Source organism: Eimeria tenella, genomic scaffold (genome assembly GCF_000499545.2).
Source record: "Eimeria tenella Houghton genomic scaffold, Eth_scaff4, whole genome shotgun sequence".
Taxonomy (NCBI): domain Eukaryota; phylum Apicomplexa; class Conoidasida; order Eucoccidiorida; family Eimeriidae; genus Eimeria; species Eimeria tenella.
In genome coordinates, this window is record NW_013543334.1 from 80,263 (window position 1) to 104,361 (window position 24,099).

The following is a 24,099-nucleotide window of genomic DNA, read 5'->3' on the forward strand; positions in this document are numbered from 1 at the left end:
GAACATTACGGAGCTCACCAGAGTGGTCGATTTCATTCCAAGGCAAAAGTGTCTGAAAGAACAGAATCAGCGGCGAGCTTCGCAGCGACACATAAAGCCTCACGAAGCCGCCCCGGCCCTCCCCCAGGGCCCCCCGGCGGTCCCCGCGAACCCACCCTGGCTGGGACGCCTCAGGCTCCATCAGCGTTTCAGGCAGAGTTGGGGGCGACATGAATTCTGAAATGCGAACATTGAAATAACGGTGCAAGTCTATAAGACAGATGCTGTGGTGCCAAGAGAGCCGATGCTCGAGCAGCATGTTGCGTTCTGCAAAAAAAAGCAACAGAAACGAACATAAGTCGGTTTGGTTTAATTGGGAAGCGCACAGACAAGGCTTGCTTTTTCTGAGTTGGATCTATTTGCGGCTGAGTCGGAAGAGGTATCTATCCAGTTTTTCACCTCAACATCTGTGTACACACATCCAAATTCATGAAAAATTTATGTGGATAACTCTGTGTATGGAGGCACGGACGAACATGCAAATATGCGTGTTCTCGGCTATTCCGCACATGGAAAAATATAGACAAATGAATCTGCTTACAAAAGTAAATGTGAATTTTTTATTTCTCACTTAAAGAACCGGGTTCTCAGCTGGTACCAAATTAGTTTACCTTTTGTGTCTTCTTGACAAAGGGAGAACAAATGAGCAGCACAGGAGTGAAGCCAACGGAAAACTATATTTGGTTTCCACAACTCGGAGTTCTTCTCAACAAAACACGTCAGCAGCTTGTCATGAATAGAGCCTAGACTACAGAGAATTAAGGGAAAATGCGCACAAACAGCAAGACACACAGTCATATAAGAGGGGAAAATGGGGAATTTGAGACTAACTGCGCGAAATGCACAGTAGGGCACTTTAAACGTCTTTAGCAAATCAAAACTGACTGCAGACACAAACGCTAGGCGGCTACTGCTCCATCTATCCAAAACTGACTGGAGCAAAAGTAAGCTAAAGAAAGAAGAAATGCCTGTGCTCATCCTAATTCCGCGTACGTCTCGTGGATGGGGCCGCCAGTGATCCACAGAGGAGCCGAAAACAGCAGCATATCCCACGGAAGGCTGGGATAAGCTGAATCTGCATCATTGAAAACATGTAAATAGATGAAAGGATAAGACAAAAAATTAACAATGAATAGTTATGAGACTAGACGCAAGTCGTTACTTTCCCTCTAACTGCTGCCTCCCGCTGGTTTCAGGCGCCCATACGCTTTTGCTCACCCAGGACTTTTTGTTCTCCTTTGATATCCAGTTTCTTCAGAAGCGTCCGAATGAAGGCGGGGAACAGGAGGATTGCATGCATAAGTAGCAAATGCGGAACTAAGTCATCATGATACTCCCCAAATTCTACTTCTCCTCCACGCCCATACACTGCACATACGTCTTCTGCTTTTATTTGTCGGACAGCTGATATATCTTCTGCGCGCCACATAACATTTCATGAAGAACGAACTCAGGCATCAGAAGAACTGCGTTCATGTTTTTTCTCATCGATGTGAATAAGCCAAAGTGAATCGAATACAAAGGAGTATCTTTTCCGCCCCTGTTGAACTGCGCAACTTACGGTGGGACGCCTTCAGAAAGTACGCAAGCGCCGCAGAGAAAGCGAAGTTTGGCATTGTGAGTCGGAGATCTGAGACTCTACAGGGTTCCTTGGTCTCAACTGCCGCATCAGTAGCAGCGGCCGCCGCTGCTGTTTCGAAGGCTGCATTTGCTTCGACGGGGACGACGTATGTGAGGTGCTGCTTCACGAACACCTTCGCAAAGTATTGCAGAAAATCGTACTTTTCGGAGCGCAAGGCGTAGTAGTCCAGGTGCAACAGTGCGTGGGCCGCGTCATTTGGCAAGTCCATTGCTAGCAGCAACTTGCAGACCTCTAAGGCGCTGCGGTGGCAGCCCTGATCTCCCAATCCGATCATGTATAGCAGAAGACAGGCAAACAACTGGCGATTTAATGGGTTTCGCGAGTCCGCCGATACCTGTTGAGTAAATCAGAAACAAGTACACGAAAACAGTAACATCCTGCCATCATGTTTTGAGAAAATCCCGTGTTTCTGCTTTTGTATGAGCCCAGTGTCCATTTGCTAGAGTGGCCTGTGTTCTACCCACCTGAGGTGTGCCGTCCGGATTAAAAACAAAGGGCGAAAAAGCATAATGAAAGGAAGACTGTAGGCTGCAGACCGCAATGGTGAGCATATGGAAGGCAGCCTCATGGCTTCCTGTCACAGAAAGCGCCTGAGACAGAGCCAAGCGCCCGTCTAGGTGTTTCGGGTGAGAGTCACAAAAGCTCTCCAGCACGTGAAGATCATGACTATTCAATGCCGCGTAGTAAGCGGGTTGCACCCGTACGTAGTCCTCCGTAAACTGTAGACTGAATTCCAAATTCCCCGTAGCAGAATCCTCACAAGCCACCATCCGAACCCAAGGGTTCACCCGAAAAGCCCGACAATGGTGGCACTCAACGGGCGCTATCAGCCACTGCCGTCGCGATCGGGTTGACGCTTGAGCATAAAGAAGAGGCACAGAATGCATGCTATATTTTAGACAGGCATCAGCCACACGGAGGACAGCACATACACAAACTAATTTAGGCTTGATACAATAACACAGCTAACGACTTTAAACGGATTGATAAACAACGTCAGCGTACCTCTGGCACGTATCCGTGAACGCTGCAAAACTTCTCGTCCGAAAATTCTTCTCAGTTCCGCGTCAGGATCAAATGCGCCTCTTTCCATGTATAGGCAGCTCGACGTCTCGGAGTTGTTCCCAGAAATTTGGGGCAAACTCGATGCTTCAGCTTCTTCCTGGACGTTACACAAAGAGTCTTCAATCTGGCTCTCTACAAAGGCTTCTCGAGAATCCTTAGGTGGAGGTACTGCTGGGTGCGCCCTGCGCTTGCGTCGGTTCCGCTGTTTCGCCCTCTTTTTGCCATCATTTCTGTCATCCCTGAAGCTTAATGGACTCAAATTCTTCGCAGAGCTGTCCTTTTCAAGCGGAGAAGGCGCTTCATTGGCGTTGTCTGCCTCTTCCTGTGAACTCTCGGCATCTGAGCTGACGGCTTGCAAGAAGACCGAGCGCCTGGCTGTCGTTGCTTCTCTCTCTGGAACAGAAGATTCTTCTGAAGAATGAAGTGCCAAGGCATTATGCGATTTACTTGCTTTTAGTTCCTTCCTGAAACCCTCTTGCTGTTCCAATTCAGCTCTCCGCAAATGGCGTAGCGACATCGTCGGCAGGGTGCCAGGCCATCGCCAGAAGATATTCACGCTGAGCTTAGAGAAAGCCGAAACAGCATAATTTAGCCATAAATTTATTAATGTAGTGCCGCCATCACTGCACTCTTGAGTGCAGGCGAGCCTGCTGAATGCATAGAGCCGCGCATGCGACTGCGCCGCCGAAAAGCCCCAAGACAAAACCCCTCTGCAGCGGTCCGTACTAATTTCGGCACACAAAAAGATATGTTATCAGAATTAAGATTGAGTCTATCATAATGGAATAGCCGATGGGTACCGGTTTCTCAAAGTTGTGTAACGGGAAACCTGGCTTACAACGCATGGGCATGTTCTCTTCCAAGAGCTGGCAGTGGAATGTTGCGGCTCTGTACTGGCCATCTTTCCTCCACTGCATTTTGAGCTCTCTTCCATATCCATGGCGCCCTCCTCTCACCTGACTGTTTTTCACGTCTAGGAATTTAACTGCGATGTTAGGCACCGCGTTATCTTGTCCGCGGTCAACTTTCGCGAGAGCACGGGACCTGTCCAAGTCCAGGCGCGCAAGTTTGAATTCAATTTCGGGAGGGTGGAGCTATGGCGCGGTTCCTTCTCCTGCTGCCATTCACAGCAGCAGCAACAGCACCAGCAACAACGGATGCAGCAGTAGCTACACCAGAATTTTAAATGGTCCTAAGAGCCATAATTGTTTTGTTGCAACCGCACTAGCACTGCAAAGAGTCGAAAAAAGTGCTGCAGGAAAGCCAAAGCGTTTACCTAATTTCTTGTGCACCACAGTATCGACATGCCGACCCCCAACTGTGCCTCTTCGTGCTCTCCCCCTACTAGACTTATCCTTTCGGCACTTCCAGGTTCCTGGGGCTTCTTTGTTTCCCATTTTAAGTGTGCATGGACCTGTTTCTTTTTCGCACCGTTTATATTCGTCCACGTCGGAACTTGAGCGAGTCTTTGGCGATGGCTATTCAGCTTTTCGGATTCCGGTGCGCTGGAACTCCCGCAATTTAGAGTTCTACGTTTGTGGTCTAGACCCCGACGGGACCTTGACCGGCAACAGTTCAGCCATGTCTGCAGTCGCTGCTGTTACGGCGCTGCGGCCAGATCTGGTGTTTGTGGGTTTGGGCCATTTAGACTTGGAGAAGATCTACGAAACCTTTTCGAGAGAGAAGCTGGCGCGGTCTGGCGTTGCTGAGCCTGCTGGGGAGGTGGTCAAGAGGGACAATGGCCAGTTCATTCCTTTGATCCAGCACTTGCTGCTGCAACATCATGCTCCGTTTTACCTCATAGGTAGAGATCGGCTGGTGGAAATGGGCGCGCTGGGCCAGCAGCTCTTCTGGAGGCCCCGGGAGCTTTACGGTTTGGTTTTAAAGCTGATTGCGGGAAAAAAAGAAAAAGAAAAGCTAACTCCCTCCATTAAACAAGTGCTGGAAGAAGATGGCTCCGAGTTCGCGTTGCTGAAAGTCCACCAGCTGCTCTATGAGTGGCATTCGACACATCAGAAAAAAACACAGCCACAAGTAGGCGTCCTACTGCTGTGTCAGTCATTGCTGTCATAATTTCCCTCAGAATTATTGCCGGCGTATATGATTACCGTTGCCGCTACTACTGCCCTTGCCACAGATTGTGATTTTGTACTTTCGTTGTTTTGGCTTTCGCTCACATGTACTTTCTACTGTCCATACTAGCGCGCTCATTATCAACCTGTGCCCTGTGCCTGAGTTGCTCCTGTGAGCACTGAAATCCTTAGCTGATGGCTGACAGGACACGGAGATGCTCTTTGAGTAGCGAAATAGGGCAGAAGGGGCAACAGAAGAAGAGCAAGAAGGAAAATGGGAGAGGAAACTTAGCAAGAACCAGAGACAAAGAGTGACGGACAAGACACCGACACAAAAGGAAAACGAAGGAATTCGATGTCGCTGTAGGAAGCAAGCAGCATGGAGAAAAGATGCTCTGCAATTCGTAACTTGTTTGTTTGCGTTGCTTCAGGAGTTCATTGAGAGCTCATTTGTGAACAAGTGGCTAATCGGGAGGAACAAAAACGAATGCGCTCTGCGCATGCGCGCGAAACAACTGGAGCTGGCGCAGCCCCCCCTTCCAGCGATACTGCGCTCCAAACTGGCTTGGCGCATTTTGGTGGTCTGTGACTTGGCGATGCAGCAGCGGCTGGCGCTTCGCCTTAAGCACGAATTGACCAATTTGAGAGGCAAAGAACCAATGTTCCAGAGGATGCATGCCCTTGAAGACACAAGCGCCACCAGATTTCATTTGTGTCTCGTTCTCTACCTGCTCTTGCCTCTCCTAACCATCTGCCGGCTACTGTGGAAAGCCGCAAAGAGTGCATATATCAAGTATTGGGTGGTTGGTGAGCAGGGCGTACACCTGAGACAGAGCACGCCACCTTTAGAGCACCACCACGCAGTAGATTTCTGTTTTAGGTAGTCCTGTGTGAGTCCACCCGCTGCATTGCTCACTTCTCTGTTGCCTCCTATGAGCTCTTTTGGTACAAGCCGCTTTGCCGCAACGCGAAGGCTGTGCACATTGATGGGTTCGCCAGTGTGCCTCTTCCCCTTGTTCGCTGTTTGGCATTTTTACCGTTTTTGTGCTCTCCTTTCAGGAAGCACCGTTTCCGTCAGCGGTGACGAGCTGCTGTCGAGGCTAAGTGGGGGTGAAACAGCAGTTGGTACGGAAAAGGATAACATAGCAGAAAGGAGACGAAAACTTGAAGTTGTGGAGTCGAGGTGGATGGGACTTAAACACACCGTGAGAGACACGTCCAGAGACTGAGCTGATTTGCACATATGCCCAAGCACATGCTACACAGTGCTCGCATTCATTTGAATATCCTTTATCTCTGTACATGCTGCCATTTTCATCTTCCCGATTTTTTTAACGCTCTCGTTTTGAGGCCACAGTAGCGCATACGTAACTCCGCCACAGCAAAAAAAATGCCGAATCACTAGATGTGCTCTATTTGCATCGGTAACTACCCTGCGCTGATTAGTGGCGGCGATTGCCTCTGCCACCCTTGTGGCGTCAGTACACCTCCGAATGGCCCATTTGCTGATTTATTTGCTTGCTCCTTGACTTTCCACCAAATTTACAAATTATTTACTTTTGCCAGTCCACCTTTTCCCCACTCTCCCCGTCTGAAATTTGCTTTGCCTCACTTCGCTGTCAAGCTGCGGTCACTAACGGCACACTGTGATGTCTTGCCTCTGCATGACGAGAACAGCTATGCTCACAGGCTACACTTGCTAATCTAGGCCAAATACACTAGACTGTGCGGGCTGAAGGCTCAACTAAAGCAGTGAACGGCGTCATGGTAGAGTTTTAAACGTGTTTGCGATGAGAGAAATGAATGCGCCCGGCTAGTGTCCAAAGGAGCTGTGGTGGTGATCATCAGGGATAGGATCAGAGAGATGCACCTGCGTACACATGAACAAAACACATGAATTGGATCACGTTCAATCAATTAAATACATTTGAATCCAAATGAAAAGCTACACGGGCGGTACAGACTGGTTGGATCGAATTAGTTGGGCTACTGTATTGGTATCACTATGCCAGACAAGTGGGAAGATACGCTTTAGCGGGAAGAAACAAATCCACGAATCAGAACGAGACCTGAACAAATACGTGGGCAAACTACACTGATGCACCTCACCTCCAGCGTGCCTGGTGTCTGTACCCTATTAAATTGTCTGAATACGAAGGGGAACTGAATGCCCTCATAGGTATTAATGAGGTAGTTTTCCCTCAATTTAAAGAGAAAGTCCTTTATTTCGTTCAAGGAGAAGGGGTGGTCTAGGCCGCGATAGAAATAACGAGCCTCATACGTCATCAGGCTGATCTTCAAGCCTGGGCGCTTGCCGGGATTGTGGAACGCTGATAAAATTCGGAATTTTGCTGAAAACATACGGAATCGGCGAAACAAACAAGTAAACACGCAAATAATTGCAGAAGGGAAACTTATGGACGGGTGCGAGCGGTCAATACAATGTACACGCTAGGCTCCTGGCTTGGGCAGTGGCTCCTGTCGCCAATTTGGATCTCCTTTTGTGTCCTCTAGGGACCTCCTGTATCTTTATTTTTGCTGTACTACGTTTCACACCTGTGGTGCTGAGAGTGGCTACTTCCGTGCACACCGTATACACTGAAGTGCAACAGTAGTCGTGTAGCGAGCGTGAGGAACTCAGGCAAAAGAAACATGATAAAGGGGAAAAGAAAATGGCAACGATCGCTCACGCGAGTTCAGCCAGTATCGGTCGAGACGTTCTTTCGGGGGTGGATCTGAAGAAAAGAGGGCACAGGCAGGAAGCATACAACTGCAAATGCCGAAATGTTTATTGGCCAGTTCATACATGAGTAGTGGGAGCGAATGAACCAGACAAGTGATAAGTATTTACGTTGAATACTAGCAAATAAAACCTCCCCACAGGCTAATGAACAAGCTAAATGTGTACAAGCCACACGCCATTCTATATTAACGCGACGGGGAGAATAAATTACATCGAACTGAAGCACAGGGAGCGGGTGGATGAAACCAACCGGCCAAATCGAGCCAGTGAATTAAGAAATTAACAAGGGTGAGGAAATGGTAAGAGTAGAACTAGAGCGAGACTTGCACTTACCGAACACCCTGCTCCACCACAGAAACGCCGCAAAGGCAGCACATGAGGTCCATGCGTTCCCAAAGAACAGAAAACTACGATTCGCGAACTGGGCCTCCCAGAACTGTCTCCACAGTGGCTGCCGCACGTAATTTGGGGGTTCTAAAACCCACAGCGGGCGCATTATCTCATTAAACTTCACGTCACGCTCGAGTGGGGTAGGAGCCCCAGAGGAGCCCCCCTGGCACGAGCCTCGAGGGGCCCCTGAAAAGGGGACCTCCGGTTTGCCCTGCAAGAGTATAGGGGAGCGGCGCAGTGCGCACACGCGAAGAGCCGAGGCGGACATGGTAGAGAGATATATATATATGTAAACAATGAGTGTTCCGCTGCAGTTATTGAGCAGTGAAGGGAAAGTTGGAGGGCCCAAATGTACGGATAACCCAAGTCCTGCGAAAGAGGAAGGGAAGGGGAAAAGAAGTAGATCGGAAGGTATTAGTGGGAGCGGCAAAGGTGAGAACAAGTAATGAGGGACAGCAACAGAGGCCCCCTGTTGAGCCTGTTGAGCTTTTTCCTTTATCTCCCTCTGCCTTTTGATTTTAAAACTTATTTCGCACTATTAATTTACTTGTGTGAAACCCTCAACTCCACACCTGTCGAGTTTCGTGACAAGGGGCTGTGTGGGTCTGCGTCCTGTGCGCCGCGAGTAATCCCCGGTGGCGACGAGTGACAAAAGCGCAATGGAAAAATAAATTTGATTTTCTTTCGTTAATATGTCTCTGTTTTTGCATTTGGTGACTCAATTTACGAGCGCATCAAGCCAAAAGTGCAGGAGTTGACAGGACGCATGTCCGTTTAGTCACGTTCAACTTCAAACGTATTAAGACTTCACGAATTGCACTCAATATGTTGACTAAATATACATTGTTTAGAGATAAAAATGTTCCATTGCAAATTTGCACAAAATGGCTGTGCCCATTGGACTCGGAGTACGTGGCATTGGTAATTTTTTGTGCTCTGCTGGGGTACCGGAGGGCTTCACCAAGCTTGAACACCGAGGAAATAATAATTAATAATCATTGCAATGCTTTGAGAATAAAGAAGAAGACTTTACAGCTACATAGTTTTGCTCAGCCCTAGGGGAGCGTTTTCTAAGGTCCTAGTCAACGCTAGGTAGGGCGCGGCTATAATTTGGAAAAGATGGAACCATCGGACGTGAAACTTGGCGAGTTCCACGCAGTTCAGATTATCTTAGAACAAGGTAAAGCTGAGGAATAGACGGTCGTTGTGGTGTCAAGGTTACAGCCGGCTGTTCCATAGGACAGCCGGAGACACCTACAGCACTGGTAGTACCTGGTAATCAAAAGGTTTTCACTGTAAGTCGCCTCCCGTTTAAACCTTAATGTGGCTTCGAAGGACGAAAGCACTGGAAGGGCTCGTAGCGTCACTGAGGAGGAGCTACAGACTGCTCAGAGGACCCACCTCTCCCACAGGCATCGATGTGAGCCTTCCTTAGCCTCTTTCAGCGGTGTGGGCACTAATCTTGCAAACTTTGGGAATTCTCTAAGACTTATAAACTAACGTGCAAGGTCAAAGCCACTGTTGTCCCAATTTCTGCTTGGGCGAAGCAGCGGCAACGTCTCACACGTGGTGCCGGAGTGCCATTGTGAAACTGACCGGCACTTCTGTGTTGAACAAAATCATTTTTTTTATACATCTTGAATGCAGTGCTGTTTTTTCTTTTCTCGACCCGACTATACGGCCCGATGAACACGGCCTCAGTGCTCAGCGCTACAGCATAGCCTTGCAATAGCCCTACGGCAATACAGTTGAGAGGACCTAGATCGACACAGTAAGCAGGGTAGTTCACCGTGAACGTACAGCACTTTGCGGCAAGAAACCTCCGTGTAGTCTGCCGTCAAGCATGCGGGCTGTGCTTGGTAAAAGACACTGGAACTGCAATAGGCAGCAGGGCCACGCCAGAACGGAGAAATATCTGGGATAGAGAGATGCGTTCTCTCTGGAAGATACACTTAGAATCGAAAATTTTATACTCTTACAAAGTATAAGTGGTGTCTCTAGCGAGTAGTGCCAGACATAAATCTATGTGGCCGGAAGGGAAGAAACACGTGGGACCCAAATTTCACTTATCTCAGAAGTCTCTGCGTCGTAATACGGGAATCGAATTTCCTGCAGTCTCGTAGCACAAGAATCAAGCCAATTTAGAATTTTGAAGCCCCAGCTCCTCTAGTGTCCAGTATTTCGGCCTGCATCAGCCATTCACTTGTGGAACGGGAGGGTGAATGGGACACAACGCCGTATACCCTACAAAAGGTGAAGTATTCGCGCCAACTCAAGCGGGGCCGTAGTGAGTCCTCAACTCGTGAAATTGGGCTTCATAAAGTACTTCTGGGATTCTGCGAATCGGCTCAAGACGCAACAAGTAGAAACCCCTGCGCAAATGGACCAGGGCAGGTAGATAGCCGGGTTGAAGCGGAGAACGAGCAGCTGCGGGGCTTTCATTTCCATTTAAGCCCAAACGACGGGCCACAGCGTCATCAAAGCTGCTGCTACACAAAGGGCGCAGCGCCGTTAGGACAACCCCCAGTGTGGGAGAGGCACAGTTTACGAAGATGGGACTAGACCAACGCTAGTGTAGCAGCGACCTAGCGGATAATTTAGGTGATACTTTGATACCCTGGATCTACCTAAAGAATACAAATGCGGGCACAGAGGACTCAGCAAACTTAAGGCATGATGTACTCTTATGTTTCTGCATTATCAGCCGCGCAGCCTTCATCTGGCACATTGCTGCTGATTGGAAGCCAGGACACCCGAAGTACACTGCTAATTCTGCAGAGATCGTTGGACGAGGAGAGAATGTACGCGTGTCAGGGTCTATGATACATTACTTAGGTAGTCTAGCACAACTCGAGCTGTGTTGGATCCTAACGAAAGGGAGGCTATGCAACGAATTACACTCCTGCTTTGGTGAAGGAGCCAAACGGTTCAACATATCTCAGGCAGGCAAAGGTGACAGAGCACCCAACCCTCCGAACAACAGAGCATATGGCATGACGTATGTTGCAGTCAAAGGAAAAGGAGCGAGGACGGGTGCCCTTCACGGGAGCTGAAGGCTCGCACGTAAGAGGAAGCCTGAGAGAGATACATGGGAAAGGGTCACTACTCTAGGGATTCTTGCATTCTACCCAAGCCAGAGCAAGCGCGAGGGGCCAGAGACACTAACTGGTTGCATGAGATGCTACAACATTAGCATCTTTCAGATAGCAAAGCCTAGGCATTGCAGGAAGCGAACCTTCTAGGCGGCAGCAGCAAGGTCGTGTATTGCAGTGTGCCGTCGATGGAGGGCCGAATGCCATCGAACTCTCTCCCAAATGAAACCACAAACTTCAGAAGCAAGAGCAAGAGGAAGGCATAGGTGCAGGGGATATCTCTAGTGCACAGCACCTTCTGCTCACTACGCTGCTACCTGGCCCACGAATACGGCACCCTTTGATAAACCCTGTACATTCGACGCATATCTCATTAAAAAAATACTAAATTATCAAATCACAGCGGCCACCTGTCCACTTCCCCATCCGATTTTTTTAAAAGTCCCCCCCACTCAGGGTTCTTTCTTCTTTGTAGTGCCAGGCACTACAATTGACCTTCGTCGCCACCCCTCGAGGCTTAGTAACGCGAAAGGGCATGAATAATATAGAATATTTTAAGGCATAAGGCACCATTGGATATTAGGAAATCATAAAAGGGAATAGTGTACTTGCTAGCCAGCACCGGGTATGGGGCTGGATGCGAGGTTGGTGCCGTAGTCAGTTCTATTATTTTGGGTTTTTCTTACCTCTCAATAATATGAACTCAGTTGTATATGGCCATTTAGGGTATACAGCAGTAGTTGGCGAGAATCATGGATTTTAGATAGTAGATGCAGAGTGTGCACTTAGTCAGACTAGCCCAGGGACCATACGTAGTAACAGTGTACGCCAGCTGTTCACTACATTCTTGGCCCTGTGGGGCGGTGGCCGGCATCGGCGCCAACGCTATCGCCAGCCCCAATCTTCGGCTATTCATAGACAGTATGATAATTTGCTGATAAATTGCCTGAATTCGTTACTAGTAAGAAGTTTCCGCGCTCTTTAAGAGTCTTAAACCCTTAAAGGCCACCCGCTAGCTACCGTCTTCGGATCACCATGTAGCTCCAGCGCACTACAATACGGCAGTCCGCAACACTTATGCAAAAGAACAAGAGTGCTTACTGCAAATGGATATAGATACGGCGACTAAATTCGCATGCGCGTTTTGGACGAGTAAGAGGAGAGAACGGGCAACGCCGGCGCTATCGCCAACACCAGTCTCCACGCATTTTCAAGCACCTCTAGTGTATGCATGTTAATTCGCAGACAAATTGCCTTACTTTGATCCTAGAAGGAGGGTCCTGTCCTCCTCCAGTGTTGCGACCCCTTGTAGGTCGCTAGCTAGCTATCTTCTATAGGTCAGCAACAAGCCCTATTGTAATGCCTGTGCACTAAACCATAACAACGGGCAGAAGGCAGGGTCTCTTTTTCATGTCCGTTTTTTCATTTCCCGCTGAACTTCTGGTTTCCTTTAGCATACTTTACTATTGCAGTAGACATCTTGAACATCTGTCAGGATATCTTGGTCCGCTTTCCTTTCCCGTACCATTCATTTACTCAGGTTCTGCTCCCCTTATACTCCTGTCAAGCGACTGCTTCTCTTTGCAGTGCATGCTGCCATGGTCCAAAACCTCGTTCCTTACTTTAGCTGTTGCACTCTGCAGGTACTTCCAGCACTCTCGATTCGAAGTAGATCTTTTTCACACTTTTCTGTCATGTCCACTCAAGACATGAGGGTGAGAGGTAGAGCTTCTGCCATCGCTTCTCACGTTCATATTTCCGCCGTTCTGCGTTTCGCGACTGTCAAAAGCACCGTCCCTACGGAGCTATGCATAGGAAAGGTGGGGAGTTTCTTTCTTTTTCGTAGTTACAGCTGGTTCAACTTGGACTGCAAACTGTGAGGCATACTCTTTGTGATACCCACGGACAGCCATTGTAGCACCTGAGTTCAACATTAGATGCAAATCCTTCTGTGGAGCCACTGCTTTGCCAAGTCCCACTTACTCATGTCTACTGCGTTCTTGCGATGCATTCAGTGTACCACGGGAAGGCGCGTTGCCTAATTCCTATACCAATATCTGCGAAATTTACAGCCCAAAAGTCTAGAAGCGTTTACATCCTGCTCCCGTCATCGTCATCCCGGTGTCGTTCGTTCGCCGAAAACGCCCGTTTCGAATGCGCTTGTTCCGACATTCCCAGCAACAGCTTCAACTCAGTGATTAGTTATTACACGAAATATAGTTGTTCAGCAGAACTCCCACATACCCTCGGCGCAACAGTGGATTCGCCCCATGAGTAACCTCTTTGCCTTCTTCGCATAGATTCTGCGTTACTTGAATTGGCTGCTGTGTTTTCTCCGGTAAGAGTTGAAGCCTCGCAGTGTATTCTTATGATTCCTATGACGTAGGAAGATGGAGACGCAACGTCGCGGGCGAACATCCGTCCGAATCCCCAGTGTGAGTTTGACTTAGGCGGGACATGTAAGTAAGTGCTTTGAGACCACTGAAAGAATCCCAATCCAGCTCCCTTTTGTAGTGTTTCAAGCATGGCTTGTCTAGTGCGTTGTTATCAGTAACCAGAGATCCTAGGTGCATCCCTGAACACTGACAAGACACTAGCCTAAGTGAAAACACAGGCAAGGAGGCCGGGGCTTTTAAAACGCACTAAAATGAAGCTAGTCTCAGGTCGTAATTCCTAGCACCTCTTAGAGAGGACGGGATCTAATCACCCTCAGAGCACTTTTGCTTAGCTCTTCCACTAATCCGTGCCTTGGCTGTGCTTTGATCTATCTCATGTCCTAAGCTCCCTGTTGTGCTCTATTATAATCAGCAGCAGCCCACTTGGCCTCATCATGTCTTTCGTGTTACTGCCCAAGCTGATGACTTGACCTAAACACGGGAACAACACGCATTCCACGGTCTACGTTAGCCAGTAAATTGATCCATATGGGAGGATACGTAGGCACACGCATACGTAGACTTAGGCGAAAAGAATTGCTGAAATTGTTGCAGTGCCAATCGCAGGTTCCAACGCAATTAAATCGCCGGCGGCAGCAAACGATTCGGCTGGAGCCCGTGCCTCTACAACTGTGTAAGCGCGCAAGTGAGACGGACGCATGCCGCATTTTTTCTCTGTTATAGCATCTCACCTTAGCGCTTCTACTCAAATAGTTACAGAGCTTGGTCCAAAGCACAGTAATGAATCCTAACCGCTTACACACGTACACGCGCGCCTATCAAAAAAATCACGAAATAACCTCTTTAGAAGGCATATTAGGTATAATCATAGCTTAGTCGCTACTCTAAGGAGGCGACGTCGGCTTTTCGGTGTGCGGTTCGCCACTCTCTCCACTGGTGACACTGCCAGCCCAAAGCTGACGTAAACTGCGAAGTGCCCTAGGCCTAGTGTGCCACAGGGGCCTAAGTTCTCTACCAAATATATTAAGGTTTAGGGTGCTTGATCTGTATTACGAAATATTGCAACCTTTGAAGATTGTTTTTGCCGAAAACTTTGCTGCCGTGCACTACGTACAACCCTACAACACGAACTATATACCACAGCTATTGTTGCGCAGCAGCGCAGGCCAGTGGCTAATTTTTGGTAGAGCGCCACCGCTGAAGCTTTGGTTAGAATTTTTTTTAGTTACTCATATGCAGCGATGGGTGCGATGAAACACTACACGGGCCACACTATGTGAGTGTCCTGGCCACAATGACGCTCAAGATTCCAAAACACTTAATTGGTGGGCCAGCTTTAGTATTTCAGAGCTGGTCAAATACTACCTTGATTGTAAATCGCCATTATTCAATGCTTCTTCTACAGGAGCTAATATATGTGCTTACTCACAGCGAGCACCTTCTTGCGCCCTACACAGAAAACCTAAGGGAAGACAGCTTCGCACTGTGCCGCTCAGCGAGCATTTCGTTCCAGTCAATATTTTCTTACTGGTTACTCTCTGATAAAGAATTCACTTTTTATGCGACTTCACAAAATTTCGGTACTCATGTGCCTCGCACCCTTCAGCGGTCGATCTTTCGGGGCCCACAATGACTGTTGACTGATCGCAATGGCAATAACAATCCCCCATTGCGCCTGATCCTTATACGGAATAAGATTCATGTGAGTACTGCTTAAATAGGTTTTGAGTTGCCAAATTCTCACGTTATAAGGGGTATTTCTGAAATTTTGATTTGAGGGCTCTGTTGAGTTTGGCGCCTAGAGGAAATTTGCGTTGCTCCTTTGCTTCTGCTCAATCATTAGGCATCCGCTATCGTCTATTTTTTCCCAAATTTTTTTTTATATGCAGAAAGGGTTTTTATTTTCTGGCAGAAGCAGATTTCAAAATCGTCCGCGTCTTGGGAGTGGCCGGCAAGAGGTGACTGGGTCAAACGCCGCTACCCCTTGTCTTCCTTCGCTGCAAGGCCGTAACCTTTTCTAAAACCACCTACGTATTAAATATATTTTATTTTTTAGACATCTTTTGCAAGATAAGCACGCTTTTGCCGGCTTACATCTTGCTTGCGTTAACACACCAACGCACACCCAACAGAAAACCAAAGGTTTGGGGACAGTTCATCGATCGAATCTGTTTGCCCCGCAAAAACATCAGTAGAATAGTGTTAATTTTTTCAGGCGGCACAATACTCAGCAAGCGCCGCCATTTTAATGAGATTTCATCGGGTCTGGTGACTGCTGGCGACGCTGCCGAAACGCTGACGATGGATACTCAACACGAAGCTGCAGCTAAGCAGGTGCACAAAAATAGTTCCTCGGGTGCTAACAGGAACAATTCTGAGGTCCCCAGTAAAGTGGCTCCTTCAGGGAACAGCATTTTGTCGGCGCTGTTTCATGCAAAGGCCGACCGTGAGAGTGAACAAGGACGCGATTCCGCCTATTGGACGGATGGACAGCGCGGTCCTACGCGACATAGCACATTATGGAATGCAATGGCTGCAACTGTATCACTGGTAATAATTGTTTTCCTCGTGCAGCAGTGCTTTTCCAGTCTTCAGGTTGGCCAGCGCAACGCGGCCAGAAGACAGCTAGCAGGCGCTGCTGGAGGATTTACACTTCAACCCGGCGCTGACATGTGTCGACCTCAGGTAAAAGTTGCATGCCTTAGTTAGCTCACCAATTTCGACTGATGACACTCACAGGCACCTTTTTCAATGAGGCACTAGGGTTTCGGTCTCTAGCCTTTGAGCGGGCCAGCTGTCCCTGCCGAGCGTAAAATGATTCTGTATGTAGCAGTCAAGGGCTCTTAGCACTATAAGCTTTCGCTTTCTGTCTGCCTGTTCAAGTTACCGAGTTGCAGGGCCCTTGATGCGCGTGCGTATTTGAGCGGTGTTTCCCAAACTCATTGTTTGCACTGCGCATGCTGTAACATGGTTTTTCAGGGTATAGACGCTGCAGACGAAGTGATTGCCGCGGCAAAAGATTGGTTCCTTAACTTTCAAAGTAAGTATATCAGTTCACATAATCTATGAACTAATCGGTTAGCCTAGCAGACTGCTGAACTTGGCAAAACGCGTGGAGAAGTACCCAAACTCCACAGCGCTGCAATACGGGAATCAAGAAAGTTCACGCATTTTTTTGGATGTCTCACATTTTGTAACAATTGCGTTTCCTCCAGCTACGCCCGCGGTGCTGAAGGCTAGTGATTTCATAGTGCATCTTCAAGTCGAAGGGCCGGGCATGCGGCATTATGGGCATGTAGGTTGGACAAATGCGCTGGAATGTGAAATCATTGTTAAAATGTATTTTTTTTGTGGTAATAGGTGCTTAATGCTTGCGCCGTCTGCTGATATCTGCTCAGGAGGGGCCGTCGCAACAGACTCGCGAAGTCTGTCCACTTGTGGCAACAAAACCACTAAAAGAGACGCTCCGAAGCCGTGCTGGAGAATTACCAGCATCTGCTGTACACCTTGTGCCGTTGCAGTCATGTCCTTAATATTGCTATCAGCTGCAAATGTTTTTTTTTATTCAGGTCCTCTGCGAGGTAATTGAATCCCTGCGTCCTGAATTGGTGCAGGAACTTCCACAGCTTGGGCCTGGCAAGACTTTTGGTGGGTTCTTCGCTCCTGTTTGTGGTCTGCGGATAGAACGCGTGGCCGCAAGGCAATGCACGGCATATCCATATTTTCGTGGGTTTTTGTTATACGACTACACAAATCCTTGTGGCTGAAATTTGGCCTCAACACAAGTTTTGACTTCAGCGAGACATCAAATTCTACTGCATTTGAAATGTGCAGGAAGAGTGTCACGGTGTCTTCCGCCTGCTGTGCCGGAAAGAATTACAATTTGGGTTGGCATTCACAGAGCGAGAGCGCTTGAGGTGTGCTTCAAGCCGCAAGCAATCTGCGCTCCAAAGTTTGAATGCTAGCGGAAGGCGTCAGCCTCGGTGTGGATTTTGCTTGCAAGCGGCCTAATTTTGCGGCGCTCACCTAACTTTGCTGTATTGGGAGAACCTTTACCTGCCTGCTGGCTGGCATTTGCCTTCAGGGCCTGCTCGATCCCCCGGCTGTGATGCATTGGGTCAATGATTTTTTATCAAAATGTACTGGTAAGTGGATACGTCGACGAAAAGAGTTGTGCACAATGGAGTTCGAGGTAAATGCTAGATACGCGATCTCTGCTTTTCGACCTTTCTTCCTGAACATCGAGTGACTTGCTCTCGATGGATGCAACCGGAAAGCCCGCTGAGCTGCGTAAGCGATAAAAGCTGAATGCGTTTCATTGTGATGTGACCTACGACGTCGCAGAAAGGACAACAAAGGCAGTGATGAAGAAGCGACTTTTCTTCAAGCTAAAATACTACGAAGAAGTATGCAAACCAAAATCCTGTAGAGTTGCGTTCGTGAACTGCTTTGGGCGACGAAAAATGGCTGGTCGATGCAGGACTGGAACTTCTGTGTGGGCTTCGTAGATGCCATAATCGTAATTCATTTTGCGTTGCTTAGTAATTCTTGAAGGTCGTAGGACCTATTTGTCCCGGCTTTATTCTCGATGACATACGCTTTCATTGGGATAATACAGCATCCATTTGTGATTTCTGGCCTTCCTACAGGGACGGCATTCAGCTCCATGCCCACAACTGCGCCAGGTGAGTTCCAGACGCAATGTATCTGCCGTTATTAGTTTTTAACTTTCTCTGGACGCGGCGTTCATTTTCGGTGCTGGCACAGGCGAAGCAAAGCAAGACAATGCTGCACTCTGTCATTTACACGCTTTCATGGTAAAGTTCTACGAGCTTGCACAGTCGAGGGATTGATACATATGCGTTGACCAGGTGCTTGCTGAAGAAGCAAATCTTAAGCGATATGTTATCCAAACTGCGCTGCTGAAAGCTGCTACTGCCAAAGAGAAAGCAGGTTAGGCTTGTGCTTGTGCTTCCCTTCCATGTGTGCTCGGTTACTTTCTGTTTTGATTGTGCTTAAGCGCATTGGCAGCATCTGCATTTTGCGTTAATGGATGCAGACATTTGGGTAAAAGGCACGTGGGGAGGGAAGCGTGCTGCTCTGCAGTTGGAGATGAAAATCAGGTCGAAAGTCGTACGTTCTCCCAGCTCCTGGGGTTGTACTTCTGCAGCCTGCTAGTAAAAGCCTAGTTTTTCTTAGTTGCTTTACCGGCTACTTGCCGTAGGAACCTTCCAGGAAGTTATGTCTCGGCTAGCCGTGTGACATCTTGTATGACGCAGGCTCACGTGTTTACTTCCCGCCCAGCGTTAAGCCCTTCCAATGATTCAGCAGGGCCTTCGGCTACTGGTGAGAAAACACTTGAAGCTGTAGAGGGCTCCTGGTCGCCATCAGCAGCGGCCTTAGCTGGCAGAAATGTTTGGAGATGGCAGCTGTTGCACAGTAAACCTGCGCCTGTGCGTGCAAACCGTTGTTGAGCTTTGAAGAACGTAGACTGAGCTAGACAGCGTTTCTTCTTGATTCGCGCTTAACGTATTTTCTTTTCAAATCCCGCTTAGGATCACCAAGTGCGGGAGGTGCACTGGAATCAGGCATTGCTCGTTCTACAGGCAAATCCTGCAGATATCTGGAATAGTATATCCTGCCGCATGTTGGCTTGCAATATAGTTGCATCTGTGCGTTCGCCGTATTAAGATGTTTTAATTGGTGCGCCCGCACGCCTCATGGTGACAGTAAGGCTTGTATCTATCAGCGCTACGCAGTGACAAGCGTTAGAGCAGGTGGCAAGAATGGTACTGCCGCTAGCCGTCTTTGTTTTTGTAGTTGCAGCCTTTGAAACTTAATCGCGGGGTAGTGGGTCCGGCTCGTGCATTTTCAAGCCCGCATTGCGCTTCATTTTACTTTTCTCGTCAAGGTCTCCCTTGTTTTGTCAAGTCGACGTCCATTTGTTTCCCATGTCCTGAACAGAACGCGGTTTTCTGAAATGAATGCCAGCTTTTGTGTTGAATCTTGGTGGCTTTTAATACTCGCCTGAAAACCACATGGTAGAAAAGAGACACGCATATTACTTGGATGTAGGCATGCTGCGTTGCGGTGAAGTGGTATGGACTACTTCGACTCAAACTTGCCGTTGACTGTCATAGCATGAATCCGTTCAAAAATGGTATCAGCTTTTTGAGGTAGTTTGTTCGCTTTATGTTATTGTCCGTCGTCTGCAGCATCATGATCTGTAAAAGTAGTTCTTTCAGGTGCACTGGATACAGCAAATAGCCTATCGTTTTTGCAATCAATCTGCTGAAAAGCAAGTTGCACCACCGCAATCAGCAGCGAGATCCCTTTGTCATTATAGTGAACATGCTATTTTGTACAACCAATGAAGCTTCATGGTAAATTCTTTACAGAGGCATGCCAGAGTGGCACGGGTGCGAGGATTTCTCGAGGCTCCAGCAGAAGCCTTCCACAGATGTTCTTTCTCCTTGCACCTTTCAATTGTTGAGCACGCTCTGTTTCTTTTTTCTCGCTGTGCTTGTGATTGATTGCGGTGCTTTCTTTTCAGCGCGAACAAGACAGAGAGAACCTTTCCTAAGATGTAAGCATTTTGCGATACTGATGTTTGTAAGCATAATCCACGCATTGTCGCCTAGTGAAAGCCTTCCCATGCCACTATTCTTTTTTTGCGAGAAGCGAAATGCGCTGGCGCTTGTCGCTCTGAGCATGCTGTGTTCACGGACTTTCCTGTGTGTCTCTGTCCCTCCTCGCAGCTGCCACCTCACCAAGCCTGGGAGTAGCAAGTAGGCGTTACACTTTAGCTGGATCTCTCCAATCTTAGCTTTTGCTCTAAGCCGACCGCTACACATGAACCATAGGCTATCCGTGCTTTTTTGTGATCCACTGGTCGTCGAATCCATGTTTGTATTTCTCCCTTTTCATCAAATTTCCTGAATGTTTCATTTTAACTGCTGCACGTGTATGTTTGATTGCAGCGCCCTCCAGTGACTCGATACCGAAGCAGGGACAACAATGTGAGCTACCTGCCGCACTTACTCAACTGTGCTTACTTCACCGTGCTTTGTACTAGCGGGCTGTTTATTCTTGTGAATTTGCATCAGTGTAGCTCAACCTGAAGCATATCGTGTCCCATTCTCTCTACACACTATTTTCTACGCGCTTTATTCCATGGTGTCCTTACTTTGTGTACTTGCAATCCTCGTCTAAATTGCTTAGCATACCACCAAACGTGGACTGCTTTCCAAAGCATCCCCTTTGGCTTGCTTTTGTGCTTTGTTCAATAGAGTCGTGTTCTGACGAGTTGCCGTACGAGCTTGCTTGATCCGTGTGCGTGTTTGTGTGACCTGGCAGCTTCAGGCCCACCGCAAGCGCCTATGGACGAGCGTACGTGCAGGACTACAGTCATGAGCCTTTACACCTGCGTTTACTTGAAACCTAACCGGGTGCCGCTTGCCGCTTTGCATGTTGGGCCACCCACAGTAGCTTCTTCCACGTATTATATGAAGCTCTAAGCAATATCCACTAGAGAGCACAGCCCTGCTGCCTGAGCTCTTTAAGTCAACTTGCAAGTGATCTACGCTTCTGTGCCCGTGCCTGTGCCGTTCACGTTTTTGTGGCGAAGCGTAATGGGCGCTGTGTGGACAGCTGGACAAAGTTGCTTGCGCCTTGTCCTTGATTTTAGCCATTTTTGCCGAAGCATGAATTCACGGCTGAAACACTTTTCTCCTGAGAATTTTTTTAAGAAGAAAAAGGAGTCATGCGTGTACATGTACGGGCGATGTCCACGCATGAAACGACTGCCAAAGGCGGAGGCTTTCAGGAACTGAAAAAATTCAACACTCTCTAAAAGCCGTCGTGGCTGTTCGTGCCGATTAGTATTTTCCAGATGAAGCGCTGCACTTCATTCTACTCTGTGCAGCTTGTGCGCCTTTTGTCTGCAGCTTCGCCAGCGCCCCGCGGAACACGTCCGAGTATGCCGCGTAAAGCACATGCGTCTGTTGGCCCACTTTTGTAGCTATAACACCTACGCTGGTCTCCATCGCGCGGCTGATATTGAGGATGTCTCTACGCAATTGAATACAGTTTTCTGAATAAAAGATTTCTTTCATGACGACATAGTTGTCTGTTTGTTGTCTTTCTGACTTTTTTCTAGGTCATCATCCCATGTCACAAACGCCTCCTCCAAGTGCGCTTAATACTACAAATTTGTCCACAAGTTTTCAGCTCGCTACAGGAACAAGGAAGTTGCGCCTGCTCCAACTAGTAACTGGATTGGCTAATATATTTGCAAGCAGCTGGTGTCAACTGAAATGCGACGTTGCATAAGCTTGGCCCCTACGGGCATCCAGAGGCAAAATGGGTAGCAGCGCTACCACAAGCGATTACTATTGCACCCTTAGCTCAATGGAACCGCTACTTACTCCTCTTACCCTGCACTCTTGCAGCCTTTTGTTTGCACTCGTGTTTCTGCAGGACGTCCCAGGCACGGAGGTCTTAAAAAAGGTGAGCTTCTTACAGTTATCGTGTTCTATTGGTTTGTGAGCGGCGCATTTTTTTCACTTGCGGACTAGTCGCCCACGCTAGACTTCTCATCAAAGTATCCACCAAATTAATGACACCTTTTATTTCTATTTTCTTCATCAAGTTCAGCATCTCGGCTTTGGGCTTACAATTTCCAGCGCAGTACTCTGCTGTAGAAGCAGCTCTAGCTATCGATACCGCGCTCAATCGCTGTGTGCTTCCGACTGGCTGTGTTGGCAGATATCTTCCTTTTGTCTGTGTGCTTCCTTGCTTGTGTGTGCCCCTTGGCAGCTCGCAGCTCTATAATACTCTTTTCCCCATCAAGTGCGTGTAATACCGAAGGCGAAACTTCCTTCTCGTAGTCCGGTTTCCAAGCTAAGCCGATTCTTTTTTTTAAAGCCGAAAGCTTAGTCGGCCACGATTAGCCAGCCCCGGGTTCTCTTCCTATCCCGCAAACTCTTAGCTTCAGGCCACAACTGTATGGTGCATGCTTTTCACATGCAAAACCTGCACATGCAGCTGTGGCTATGATGTGCTTGGCTCCACTTGAAGTGCGGGGTTGAAATGGCCAGCTAATTGGCTGAAACACGCACGCATATTTTTCCGGTTGTCGCAAGTACTTCTGCTATGGAAGTATGGGAGAACAACAGCAGCCGCAATATTTTCTGCGCAATGATTTCTTTCCCACATTCTTGGCACGAGGGAACGTCTTGTGTCCAACTTCTAGCTGCGGTATCCGAGCTAAAGGAGATTATCAGCAAAAGTGTTTAAGGAACGCGTGATGGCGGATTGTTTACAAGCGACTCCATCACGTTGATCTGTGGAAAAAAGTGCAGCTACTACCTGAGGATATCTACAGCTTTGCAGTACAACAAGCTTTGTCGTGATTTTGTGGCGTGCAGCTGTTGTCTGTGTCTTCGTTGCAACTTCAGGGGGTCATGCAGGAAAGTCAAAGTCTTCAACAGGTATGTTATCGGTGGATATGTATCTGTCTACACGGTGCTCGACGTTCAATGTGTATATTTCACAGTGAATGCCTCTACGGCTTCTGGAAGACAGAGCAGTCGTGTTCTCGCTAGGCAGTTAGGGATCCATCTTAGGATGCTGAACTGCTGTGTAAAAACGTAAATAAAGCCAATATTGGTGATATGTCTTCGCTTCATTTCGCGAAGGCAGCATGGACCAGTGCATGTGTGGCAAGTAACGCGCACGCACTAAAACGGCTGGCCGTACGCCTATTGGGTGAGTTCTAAGTAGAGTGTGTGGTTACGCTTGCAGCGTCTGATGAACTGTTGAGCCCCACTGCCTTGGATACATCAGGTACGTCAATGACCACATCTGCGCTCACCGCCTTGCAACACGGTTCCCATCGCAAGCCAATACTGCTTTGTTAGCCAGGTTTCGCGTGTATCAGTCACTTTACTCATCGACTTGTCTAACTATTTGTTGTTAATTTACTAATTTTGTGTCAAAGCAACATTTTTTCCGTGAGAATCTGCAAATTCGTGATCACCATGGAGCCTGTAGGCATCTCAGTCGATGCCAGGCGTTTTGCAGGCAAAAACAATGTAGTTTTTTGAGTTCAGTGTCGTGCCGAGCTGCTCAGCAATTCAGCCACTTTGAGTGTTAGATCTTCCTACATTTGTCTGCATGTGTCATTGCTGAAAAGAGCAGCAGGCGTATGTGGATTCTTAGGGTGGCCACACAGCTGACAGCTGGTCTGTGCACACGCTTTTGTTTTCACGCAGAATCTGCATCCCAGCCCGGCATGACTTCTTCAAGAGGTATGTTAAACACTACGCAGCTTTCTCCCGAACACCTGTGTTCCATTCTTCGGGCTAGTGGCAATTGCTGATTCTTGAGGGCATAAAGTTGGCTCTAGATGAATGTTCGCAGTAGTGTCTACCCCAGTATGCTCTAAACCTTTTGCATTTAAGAGTTCCCACAGGTATGCGTATGGAATCCGCAAGCTATAACCTTCCACAAGTCGTGTGAACGGAAGCTATTGCCTACCTTTGCACACGTAACTCTGAGCAAACTGCCTGTTCTTATGGTGTGCTTATGTTTCCTTGCTCTTGCTTTCCCCCAGAACCCGATTCCGCGCCGCAAGGTAAGCTTTCAACCACACCTTAAT

At 48.1% G+C, this 24,099-nt stretch overlaps 2 protein-coding genes across 2 annotated transcripts; one reads left to right on the forward strand and one right to left on the reverse strand.

The window, feature by feature from the left end:
- Positions 1-1,013: 1,013 nt before the first annotated feature.
- ETH_00034430 (uncharacterized protein) lies at positions 1,014-3,263 on the reverse strand (the record flags this gene model as incomplete). The annotated part of the gene is made up of 5 exons (XM_013376726.1): positions 1,014-1,114; positions 1,258-1,455; positions 1,601-2,015; positions 2,146-2,537; positions 2,687-3,263. The coding sequence occupies 5 exons, from the start codon at positions 3,261-3,263 to the stop codon at positions 1,014-1,016; spliced, it is 1,683 nt and encodes a 560-aa protein (XP_013232180.1).
- A 473-nt stretch (positions 3,264-3,736) lies between these two features.
- On the forward strand, positions 3,737-6,047 carry ETH_00034435 (uncharacterized protein; the record flags this gene model as incomplete). Its single annotated transcript, XM_013376727.1, has 3 exons — positions 3,737-4,780; positions 5,250-5,625; positions 5,878-6,047. The coding sequence occupies 3 exons, from the start codon at positions 3,737-3,739 to the stop codon at positions 6,045-6,047; spliced, it is 1,590 nt and encodes a 529-aa protein (XP_013232181.1).
- Positions 6,048-24,099: the final 18,052 nt, after the last annotated feature.